The sequence below is a fragment of the Perna viridis genome, chromosome 14 (assembly GCF_037379345.1).
Source record: "Perna viridis isolate PV_CMFRI_1.1 ecotype Kerala chromosome 14, ASM3737934v1, whole genome shotgun sequence".
Lineage (NCBI taxonomy): Eukaryota > Metazoa > Mollusca > Bivalvia > Mytilida > Mytilidae > Perna > Perna viridis.
Window position 1 is genome coordinate 13990529 of NC_142458.1, and position 13062 is coordinate 14003590.

The following is a 13062-nucleotide window of genomic DNA, read 5'->3' on the forward strand; positions in this document are numbered from 1 at the left end:
GTTTACGTATTCTTATTTTGTATAAAAAAAAACTTTTTACTTTACTTTTCCGTCATTAGACTCCAAAAAATGATGATTTTTTTTTAAACTAAGGTGTTTTTTATTCCAAATGCAAAATTAAAAAAAAAATAATTACGAAACTATATACAAGTGCGTGATCAAATCTCGCGAGATTTAATTTCCATGGCAAATTGTTTACAAATGTCTGCGCCCATGTTATAATTTTGACTGGTAAATTTCATCGATTTCAGGATATCTAACATGCCAGCAGGTATGTATACAACGATTGAATGAAAACAAATAATAGATGACATTCTTTGTTTTAGATGAAAAGCCTGACACATAAGTTAAAAGTGTTTATACACATTATTTTTGTGATATCTACTCTAGAAAGTTTCAGTGTATATTATTAACGATCACGGATCAGATAATAGAAGAGTTCGCCTATCTCATTAGTGATGTCATATTCACTTATTTGCATATCATTAAGTGTCAATATGGTTGGCAAATAAACAACTCAAGTTCGTGATTAGAGTCCCAATTTTCAAAACTTTATAACTGTTAATTATTTTATATTCAATTTTGGTTCTGTAAAATGTTTCATTTAGATAAAATAATTCATATTTTGTATATGAATTTATATATCTTTTTCTTGAAAAATAAATTTGTAATAATATTTATTTCAAAACCTCTATTTTCATATAAAAAAATATAATTAAAATCTTATGCACATAATGCCTAATTACTTAATGTTTATTTAAAAATTCCATGGATAAAAAGAATTTAATTTGCAATTCTGGGAACCAGGTATGGTCTAAAATGTGTAATCCGTACCTGTACCAACTTTTCCTGGTACCCAAATACTATTTTGCCAATATCTTTATTATTATTTGCTATTTCCAGTTGAAAGTTGGTACACATTTACAAACATTATGGTTTGGCTATGATTAATGATTTTAAAAATAAAAAAAATGATTTTATTCAATATTCTGTTTTCTGAAGGTCTAAAATGTGTAACCCGAAATGCCTGTACCCAAAAATCAAAGTTCTGTATTTTTCTTATCTGTTCTAATTTAATGCATGTTTGACATTAGAACATCATTATATCATAAAAAAAATTTCATTGACGATAAGTTAAAATCACATCAGACTCTGGTTATGAGACTTTGTTTTTCCCATTTTGGATAAGATCATATCCTTTCTTTGCTGGTACAGGGATTCCGGTAGGTACGGTGCAGAATTCAAACTCAATCTCTTCTTTTTTAAAACAATACCAAATCATTCAAAACTTTATCCAGAGTCTTAACGTGAAGTTTTAACCTCTTAATGATTTCAGAAAGAAAAAATTCGGACAGGACAGTGAGAAATAGTCAATATATATTTGGGTACGGTAACTTTTGGTTACACATTTTAGACCTTTTCACTTCAGAAAACTGATTAAACAAAAATTATCAGAAAAGTATACATCATTATCTTGTTGAGAAATGAACTAAAACAGACTTTTCCACATCTCATTCCATTTTTAGTTCTTTACATACTGTAAGAATGAATATTTTAGCAAAACATTATTTGGGTACGGGGAAAAGTTGGTACGGGTATCAGAACAGTATACACATTTTTCGACCCTACCTGGGAACCAAAAGAATTTTTCAATTATCTTAAAAAATGAAAAAGTTATGATTTAAAGTTGATGCCCTATGCCGCTCAATGGATTTTTTGCCAACCGAAACCAAATCATAGGTAAGTGATGACATCTCAAAGAACTCCCCTATACATTTGTACATGTATATATATTTCATTGACTTTTTTAAGTGCTGCAAATAGATAATGAATACTTGATAAATTGTCCTCACAAAATGTGAATACTTCATAGAGTGCACAGATTAAAGCTAAATAAAAACCCAGATCTTTGCATATATTTGTACTATTGTTGCCTTAACCATTGTCCTTAACTCAAATACATGCCCAATGCATGACCTCCTGTTTTTCTAAAAAAAAAAGAAATTAAAATGAAAGAAAATCACTGAAGAGTGAATGTGGACCCATTCTCTTTGGTCAATTACATGTAGCTTGCCCCCATTCTTCAATTTCTATACATACGCACCTGGTCCTCATCATTTGTGACTGAGGCAAATCTAATTAATATTTTGTGGTGAATTTCAGAAAATCTTGTGGAAGGTAAAATGTGTGGACTATATTGTGAAAAAAATATGTTGTCAATTGTGCTTACATCTGCGTAAAAGCACTACTTAATGCAAATACAGTGTGAGAATTGATATATTTTAGCTAACTTTGTGTAGAATGTGTGAAATGGCTTGCTTTTCAAGCTGCATTAGTCTGTGACTTTTATGTTTCAGATTTAAATAAAGCATTTTTTTAATCCATTTTTTTTTCTTTTCTTTTTTTTTGTCATTAAAATTATTGCATTAATTATGTGTTGACAGACAATAACTTTTTAAAAATACTCCTCTTCTTATTACAAAATATGGATTAAAAGTTAGAACGCTGTATTGTTAAGTTGTGTTTTGAATTCATGGTACTAACACAGTCTGTTTTAAGATGAAAGGTGAAAGTTATTTTTGAAAATGAGTTTTTTATGCTTGTTAAGATTTGTTAAATCAAATAAAATAAAAAACAAAAACAAAAAAACAATGAAAATAAATATTGCAAGATTTTCCTTTGAATTAAAGATCAAAGGTCAAAGGAGATGAACTGCATGAGTTCATTAAAAATCTCCATACAATAACATTTTTGAAGTTTTAATCAAAATATTTCAACACAGCAATAACTATTTTTTTTCTTCAAAAATACCCTGCACTTACCAGATCTATTCACTATGCCTTTATTCATAACAAGGAAAAAATGCTTTACACAACATAATCCTTTCTCAATTTGTATATCCTAAGTCCTCACTATATAATACCCTGTCATCACAAAATTGCACTGGCTTTTTAAATTATTTAAAAACTACTAGATTTTTTTTTGGAAAAACTCATAATTTTACACCATGCATTCAGCTGCGCAATCATTTTGAAAGCTTGAGTTACTCATAAAGAATTTACTAATGTATTTTTAAATCAGATTTATGATTTTGCAGATAAGAAAGACAAAAAGAAACAGGAAGATGCCACACCCACTGTGCTGAAGGGAGTTTATGTGTTCCCAAACGGAGATAAATATGGCAAGTCATTTTTCTTTGTTAGCTAAAAATCAGTGAAATATACCTAAACATTAATACTCAGAAGACATGGCCAGAATGTTAAAACAAGAAACTGAGATGGTTCTAATCTTTGGATCCTTAGATTTTTTTCAACATTAAAATACCTGAAGTATTTTTGTTTGCCTTAAATTACCTCCAAAATAGGGCTGTTTCCCCTGATGGAAGTTTTCCAACCTGTAAGATAAATGGCCAAAACATAATCCAAATAAGATAAACTATTTCCCAATTACTAGTTGAAGGATAGGGTATGGAATTTTGTTCAAAATTATACACATTAATTGTTTATGGCTTATGTTTTTCTTGATATTCTCCACAAAATTAAACATTTTAACTACAATTTCAAGGTTTTAAAACATTATCCCAAATATAAAAAAAAAATGACACATATTTTCCCAATAAAAAAGGGGATGGAGGTAGATTTGAAAAAGTTCAACAATATAACTGAGTCCTCACAAGAATGACAAATAACAACTGTAACTTGTGTCAAATCGCACAAAGGCTAATAGGGTATGTAAGTCTCGTCATATGACCCTGTGATTTCACGAGAATGGGTCCTAGTCTACCATTCAAAGGCATAGATACTTGTCATTTAGAGAGCATTGGGTTCAGTGTTAAGGGCAAAAATATTTCTGTGTAAAAAATACTGATAAAAATAACAAATAACTATTTCTACATGATAAATGTAGTAAGAAAAAACATAAACTAGAAGATTTTGCATTGTTATACAGTGTTTCAAGTACCCAGAAGTGAACAATGAAATAAAGATCGGTCTTCGGTTTTCAATACGTTCTACATCGGAAATTCTGGTCAAGAAAATGAAACTAGAACAAGACTTACATACCCTATTACCTAGATAATAAATAACCAACAAAAATTAATTTATCATTGCTATATTTTAGTGTAGTTAAATAGTTATAGCACATGTTACATTGGTATATCTAACTAAATGATGGTCATAAATATCTGATCATCGTAATTGATATGAAAGAGAGTAAAACAATTTGAATCAATAATTTAAAGGATTATGGATTAGTAGTAATTAGTAATTACTAAACCATACCAACCAACCAATGGAATAAACAGGTATAATGGTACCACACACTTGCTAAAGTTGCACAATAGATAACTTTCACATTCACTTCCATGCCGGAAACTTCTTCAATTATTTCAAGGTCAACTGGGATCAGCAGGCATAAGATCAGGTGACATTGCAATGGGAACCAAGTGAACAAAAACATGATTTGTTAACGGTCAGGAATTTTTAAAATGATACATATACTATAGAAGCTTTTCTGATAGTTTAATGTTCGGAGACATATTTCCACAAAACTATTACTGTTCTTGTGGCCTTCAAATCTGATATCCTGTCACGTTCTTTGGGTCTGAGGAACAATGTTCAACTAAAGAACTACAAACTGCTTTAACCTTTTAAATTTTTGATTTTCAAACAATAATTTTTCACATTCAACTATACATCAATACACATCACAAAAAATATCCCTCAGACGATTATTAAACTCTTTAAAATCTCTGCCCTGATCCTGGAGTTGTACCCAATTTTAAAGTAGTTATAATATTCAGTCCCAGAAAGCAGACATAAAAAAATAGAAATATAACATGTCCTAGTTCTCCACCATGTCATGTTTGTTTTGATCTGGAAAACAATTATCAATTAAAGAACTATGAACTGCTTTAACCTTTTAAATTGTAAAATTTCAAAAAACAATTTTTCACATTCAACTATACATCAATACACATCACAAAAATTATCCAGCAGACGACCAATAAATTCTCCAAAAGTTCTATCCCAGAATTGTACGCAATATCAAGGCAATAATAATATTCAGTCCCAAAAAACCACGAAAATAGGAATAGAACAATCCTTTCTTTGTCCAGTATGAAACCGTTCACCAGTTTCCACCAGATTCGACATAAATGGTGAAGGTCATCTATACTCTTAGCACTTGAAATTATTATTACAGTAACACCTGTTAAATCTACACATTCTTTAGCACTTGTAGTCATAATGACTGTTACTGTAATAATATGACTCATAATAAATATTCAGTTTTTCATGGTTCATTCGACAATGATGTATATAGAGTTGATCGTCCCTTGATTTAATGAAAACCACCTGATGAACTTCTTTTGTCAGTTTGGTCTGTTTGATTGAGAAGGAGACTTAAACTTTTTATCAAACACAGATTTAAATACAGTGATAATCTCTGTGTCAGTTGTCAAGTTAACTACCTGAAGGAGTTCATCAGGTGTTTGTCATTAAATCAAAGAAAGATCATCTGTATCCCCTGGATATGATTATTGTATGGGCTGTAAGGTTTTTTTCAATAAATGACCCTTCAATTTTGTATTTTGTAGAAGGAGATTATACCCATGGTAGTGATGGATCAATGGACCGCTGTGGAATGGGGGTCCACATTACAACTGATGGGACCATGTATGAAGGAGAATGGGCCAACGACAAGATGAATGGAACGGGTACACTGACACACACCTCCGGTGCTAAATATGAAGGATCATTTGTAAACAATCAGTTTCATGGTTTAGGAACATACACATGGCCTAATTGTTCATCATACACAGGCCAATTTGTAGAGAATAAGTAAGTAGTGGATGGATTTTAAATTGAAGTGCCATTACATTTTTGATCTGTGTGTCTATTCATTTTTTTCATCACATCTCAGAATAAAGCTTTTGCATGGTTTTGATTCTGTGACATCATGATGTTACTATTCTAAAAAAAATGAGAACTGTTAACAGGGATTGAAATAAGCACTCGCCAACTGGCCCACTCATTATGATGATAGGAAGAAAAGGATTTTTCTGTATCAAATGGGGATGACAACGAATGTATGTTCAAAGTTCAATAACAAATCAACTAAATTATGAATAGATCAAAGAGTTATTTCCCTTTATTTAAATTTTGTACTGCTATATGTGTACTTTGTTTCATTCATATCATTTCAGTAAATTACAAAACAACAACTTATTTTTTTAGTTTGTGACCTCAAATTTATGAAAATCTTTTAAAAATAAAATTTGGCATGTGCCACTTACTGTCTCTGTCCTCAGTTGGCACCCTCTTAATATACACCCAATATAGAGTAGCCATAATAGCTTTTTACTGCAACCACCTTGCCAACATGTCTTTTCATTCTTTCATAGCTACTTCCCTGATTTTATGAAATATTTTTTATATTTGGAATGCTGCTCTGGCATATCGTAAATTGTGTAATATCTCCTCTAGCCATGCTTTTAAAACTTGCTATGCTAGAAAAAGAATTAATCAAATGTGGAATTTGAAAAACTCAAAAGAACATATATGGAATCTTAAGGAGGTAGACCTAGGGTAAGGGACGTAATTCTTGAAATCAGTGATATGTTTGCATCATATTCAATTTCACCAAATCCTATCAAGCTTTCATTTGAAACAGAATGAAATCAGTCCAAGTTACTTTGATGCTTACATGAGATTGATGTAAAGTTGTTAATTAGAACATTCCAATAATTTGTAATTCAAGGTTGCTTTTTAAAGAAAAATAGTAAACACAGGTATCAGTACATTATTTTAGGGCAAAGACGTTCAAAATTTAGGAAATACACCAACTGTAAAATAATCAATGTTCTATTTTTTGATAGACATCATGTTTGTTCAGTTTTTCGGCAGGCAATTAGAATACATTTGTATCAATGATAAAATATGTGCAATTCTTCTGGCAGATTTTTTTCTACATTCCTATGAAACCACAGCATTCTAGGATTTTACTCTTAACAAATCCTTTAAAAAATTAAGCTGTCAACTTGCCGAAGGGGAAGGAGGCACACTCCATTTTCTTCTCTTTTGGGTTTAGATTTTAGGTTGAGTTAGAATTTTTTTTTCGTGCATGTGCAAAATTTTTTTTTTTCCAATCAGCAGCCAGAGGTAAAAAATTATTTGAAAATCTTCATTGTTAAGTAATTTGGGATTTATTGAATCTTAATTTTTTTGCTGTCCATTGCTGAGTAAAAATGATTTTGCACTTGCCCAGGAAAGTGAAATCCTAGAACCCTGCAGCTGCTGCCAGAGTTCTCTATCCTGGGTTTACTGCTATAAAAATAATGCAAGTCAGCCCAGTCTTTTATTTAACTTTATTGCTCTTTCACTAAATAGTCCTCTCTTTGGAGATTACCGTCATCTAATCTATTCCAAAGAGATGGAAGTTTAAGATACTTTAGACACACCTAAATCTGCATCCTGTCTTGACAATGGAAAATGTACACAATAAAAATTTACGATAAAGCAGACGATGTTTCCACTGTCAACTAGCCATTTCTACAATGTATGTGGAAATATTCCTGTTGCCACAGCGTGTGAAGTTTTCATTTTACAGCTTATGCCTTTTGCAAGTTGCAGATTTTGTTGTAATGGTTAAGAAACTATTGAAACAAGGAGACTGAAACGTACGTTTCGAAAGACCGACGGCCGTCACAATGACCTAGTTGAACATTATGACCTAGTATCTGTTAAATGAACTACATTTGCCATTGATTTTTTTTTCATCTTTTCGGACATGATCTTTATCAATCAGCACGTTTGGTGTTTTGCAAGAAGCCTGAGTTCCCCCGGTAATTAGTGAGGTTCTCTTTGCTTGTCTCTGTCTCTATTTACTTTTTTTTCTTTCTCGTTGCTTATACTCGCCCGTTTATATGTTACCGATCACGGTTTTCCTATGGATTTACCATCTTGACTATCCCCATTTTTATTGGCACTTCTGTATTTCCGATTTTCCTTATTCTTAACATAACTACTTTCTATTTATTTTGCAACTTAAAATTTATTTTAATTACTGCTTACGAGTGGTGTTATATAATGAAAGTAACTTGAGACCTGAATATGTACTAGACAGATCGAATGGAAAAAAATATACTATCTTTAAAAAAGATAGTCGACACAGTTAAATGTGTTCTTTTTACTTATAACTTTAAACATTTCATTCAGGAAATAACACATGACATGCAATGTCAGTTTTCGATACAGTTCTTTGAACGCCACTTAGTTATCAGTATTTGCCCAGTCTGGAAACAGAATCGTGATCAGGTGACTTGCGTTCCCATGGACAAGCGTCGTTAAAGTCAAAGGGTAAAAAGCGAAACTATACCGACTGCGTCGCAAAAATAATTTAAGTTGCCAATAAACTGGTACAGTATCAAAGTTTAAGCAACCTAGTAACAGTAGAAATTATCAACAAATATCGTTTTAATATTTTTTTTCAGATTGGAAGGTGAGGGAGAATTTACAGACACTGATGGTCAAGTTTGGGTTGGAACTTTTAGATACCGGGCGGCCCCAGGACTTCGTTTCAAATTGAACTTGGACTAACCTATGTAAAAATAAACTAGTTAAGTGGAATATGTAAATATTTATTCATTCATTTATGTTGTAAATATTGTATATAAAAAGAATAAAGTGTTTCTTTACGTTACTCTTATCTGTAAAAAAAAGTTCTGGGTAAACCATCACCATTGCCATTTAAGTTACAGGAAATGGAAAAAAAACAAAATACGAATTTGCACGTTTTGTCCTGATAGGTATACTTGTCTTGTTTTATATAGTGAAAACTGAAGTCCAATGAATAAGAAAGATGATATTTGACAGAAACCAACATAATCGATCACAAAGCACATCCGGTCACATATTAGTACCACATTTGAAATCAGCCTGTTAGGGAAAGTTGAGGTTTCCTGATACAAGACCCAGCATCAGTTATATTTAACTATCACACTGTTAAAACATAATTTGTCTATTTCAACACAAACTCTCGTTGTTACAGACACGTTCTTATTATCAAAGCTTAAATAGTGTCCACTTTGACATAAAATGTTCTGCGTTGTAGTGGAGAAGACTATTAAGGTAGACATTTTTGACTAATTGGTTTACAAAAATAGCGGTGATGTAGACATCGTTTGACTTCTTCAACCTTAATATTTTTTTTATGTTTATGACAACAAAAATGACCGATCCTTTTTTGAAATGATGGTAAACAAAAAGTATTCCGTATAGACAGAGTAAGTCTTTACAGCGACATCTGGTGTTAGTAATAATACGACTATGACATGTATAAATGGTCATATCGGTCAATATATTGTAAAATAGTGTTTTAATAACGATTATTACCCCCGAAATGCACTACATACAAGTTAAATTGGTAAGGTTTGATCAATTTTGCTTCCATTACACCTTGACAGATTCTCAGAAAAAACACACACCTTTATTCTGACTTTCAACACGTGTTATTTAAAATATTAGAAAAAAATCAGAATGCAACATAAATGGCTTGATATTTGTCAGTTTTGCATCAAATGGGATGCTTGAGATTTTAAAAGAGTAATCAAGGGAACCAAAAGAATGTAGTCCATGCACAAAGACCAGGCATGGAAAACAGACAAACACAACAAAGAACATAATATAACTGAAATTACACATACAAAGTAACAAGCGTAAAAGAGCATCTCGGACTCACTGAAAACTGGGAGCAGTTAGGGTAAGCGTCCGCTGTTTTTTTCTAAAAACACCCATCGAGTTGCTCATAAAAAGTCAAGTCCTTGGTAGACGAAAGAGGAAAGGAAAATTGTAACACGTTGAACATATCAGTTTTCATGTTTCATGATGCAGATTAATATATCGTAACGATCCATGAGTTCATGATGACGACCATAAAACTTCAGTAGTGATGAATTCAATATTATGGCAACATAACCCTGTTCCAGAAGCCTATTCATAAGAAGTCTAGTGCGATACAAAAACTCCGTGTTGTTACGTCAAGCTCTGGCATAAAGTAACGTATGAGTTGTCATATGAATACTCCATACGCAGGTGCTGAAGAGATGTTGCCATAGATAAAAAGAAAGTTGACGACACGGAATGAAAAGTCATCACGTTTGTGGTAAAGTTTGTTCAATAGTTTTCCTTACCATAGATCTCTTAAGTGTGGGTCAAGATATGAGGGTTACTTCACAGTGTCTGTGATATCCCTTATCTTAAGTTATTTTGTTTAGATGCGATGTATCAAATCCCCTAAACTAGCATTGTTTAACGGTAATACACCATCTACTCAGAGGAAACTCAGATTTAAGGATCTAGCTAATCGATGGTCTTTCTTTCGGATTATGTCACTATAAAGTCAGCCTCATAAGAGTAAAGGAACAGCAAGTAGAGGAGCACAATGTGTTCCCATTGGAATGGCGACCGTTTGTTGAAAAACGCGTCCACCACATTGGACAAATATTTTGTCGATTTTAAAATTCCAGCATACATGGAAGATAACTGGAAGATTATTTTCACAAAGTATAAGGAATCTCTACCAAGAACTATAATACATTTGCATCTAGGTATACCATCTTTTTTTTGAGAAACAACGATGTATAATGTTTCCGAGTCGGGATATACACTAACCGAGCATGGGGAATAGAAGTATAAAGTGTTGAAAAATCATAGGCACATATGGATAACTTAGTAAGAGGCTGCCCATATATAAGCAAGATATGTGATATGGGCGGCACAAAACATATGTTAAACTATATAATGCAGGATTCTTTCTGTATTAGCAGTTGATGATTTGGAAAATATGTTAAAGTTCCCGCCAAATTATGAACAGATTAATAATATATTTACCTTTATTTTAATTTGTGTCTTATTTTATAAAATTTATTTTATTCTTATAACAATTTTAGTAAATCACAGACCAACATGCATTTTATGTTTAAGGAAAACATTAGACCAGTGTGTGATCTGTCACCAGAACGTACCTATATTACACACATAGACCATTTAATGTCTTAGCTTGTTTCTTCATATTCCGGATTTTCTTTTCTCTGAGATATAGACAATCTTTTATAAAACGTAAGAATACACACTTCTTGAATTCATTGTAGATATCTCGAGAAACGAACAAAAAAGTTTGACATTTTTAATTAATTCATCGAAAAAAAGGTTTTTTTTCAAAAGTTATTTGTAGCCCCGACCCTGAGCCTACTGAATCGTATGTCATTCAAATTAAGTGTATCGCTAAGAAATTATAAACTAAGAATTTACAACATACGTCCATCGTAAATCATGATGTTTTCATTCCGTGATGTTAACGTCAGTGAGATTGTATTGACACCATACCCAATATATGTCATATAAAATGTCCCGTCAATACACAAAGAATTACTACTGTAAATATTCATTCCTATAGAATTGTTACATAAATCACTGTTGCCTCCAATTTAAAGCGCTATGGTCTCGAGAACTACATGTACTACTTACGCCCTAGTGCCCCTATAACTGCAACAAGAGGCGGCCCACTGCTGCCCGCCCAGAACTGTTACTATAAACACTTGTATAACCACAACTACCACTTGAAACATTCGTTGATCTGCTTGTGTCAAATTTGTCATGCATATCTTTTGAGTGAAAAAAATAAACATTATCTTTTTGTCTTATCAGATTTCGGAAAAGAAGATTTCTCAAAAAGCGCGATACACACGGTAGCACACATAGGTTTATTGATTTCGATTGAAATATTCTCACTTGCTTTCAACACTAAAATACGCTGTTTTAATAATTTATATTTACTAATCTAATGGTATGTGCTGCAATAGATAACACAATCAGACGAGACTTTAATTAGAGCTATCTTGAAATGGTGTTTTTCACATTTTATACGTCTCTCTACGTGATTGAGCCATATCTGTCCCAAAGTGCCTATAAAAGTAATTTCCATGATGGATGGCCATTTATGTCGCATTGTTTTACCCTGAGCGATATTGAGGGAATAAATAACGACATAAATGGCCAGTCCTTGGTAAAACAATGATAAAATGAAGTTTCCCTGATTTATCTTGATTCTAATATGACTTGTTTCTTCATGGTTTTGATTAGACACCGCCTATTTGTTGCACGAAATGTTGGTCATGTGTTTATCACGTTTTGTTTTACCATGGCTGTGGTCTTAAGAGCTTTGAAGCATATCATATCAGAAAAATCATCTATACCAAACATGGTACATGTATTTTATGTTTCATTCACAATACTTTTCTTGGTTGGATATATAATTGGCTTGGATATCGTCTATATGAACGCAACAATCAAATGAAAAACTAGGACTGCATGGTTATGTTACCAGTAAGTGTTACTTTTCTTGAACAAGAGATAAAACTGAATTTGTTGGGGTTGGACATGCATAAATCATTTTTCTGTCTGATTTTTATAAAGACTAATACTTAAAAATTTATAAAAAAAAAAAAAAAAACAAAAAAACAAAACAAAAAAAAAACAAAGACTAAACAATGCCATGGTCAGTGATTCCTTTTATTGAACTATCTTCTAGCTCTTAGGCCTTTAAAATCTGTCGGAAATATACATGTTATGTACATGATATTTCTAAATTTTCATTCAATTCGCTTGTATGCTCGAATAATTTAAGAATTCTAATAACCATTTTATAGGACATTTCTGTTAAAGTTGATAACATTAAAAAAATATACACAAGCAGTTCTTGGTATATTGTTGGACTGTATCTGGATCGTTTGATTAAACATTGCCCAAGAAATAATAACTCATTGTATTTAGCATTTTACATCAATATCATGTAAGCATCAAAGTAACTTGCACTGATTTCATTTTAAATGGAAGCTCAACAAGCTTTGCTGAAATTGAATATGATACAAACATATCACCGATTTCAAAAGTTATGTCCCTTACCCTAAGTCTACCTCCTTAAGCCCAGTTCTCGTGACCAAATTTGCACATTTGAAAAATTTGCACGCGTAAGTTAAGTTTTGTCTTGAGAATCGGACTTAAA

At 31.9% G+C, this 13062-nt stretch overlaps 1 protein-coding gene across 2 annotated transcripts; it reads left to right on the top strand.

Annotated features, from left to right (window-relative positions):
- Positions 1 to 153: 153 nt before the first annotated feature.
- Positions 154 to 8700, top strand: LOC148598308 (uncharacterized). 2 transcript variants are annotated; one of them, XM_088560169.1, is made up of 5 exons: positions 166 to 271; positions 2164 to 2178; positions 3098 to 3181; positions 5597 to 5840; positions 8492 to 8700. In XM_088560169.1, exons 1-5 carry the CDS (start codon positions 262 to 264, stop codon positions 8595 to 8597), a joined length of 459 nt encoding a protein of 152 aa, XP_088416295.1. In that variant the 5' UTR covers positions 166 to 261; the 3' UTR covers positions 8598 to 8700. The 2 variants fall into 2 exon arrangements, with proteins under 2 accessions (XP_088416296.1, XP_088416295.1); XM_088560170.1 differs by lacking the exon at positions 2164 to 2178 and having other exon boundaries at positions 154 to 271.
- Positions 8701 to 13062: the final 4362 nt, after the last annotated feature.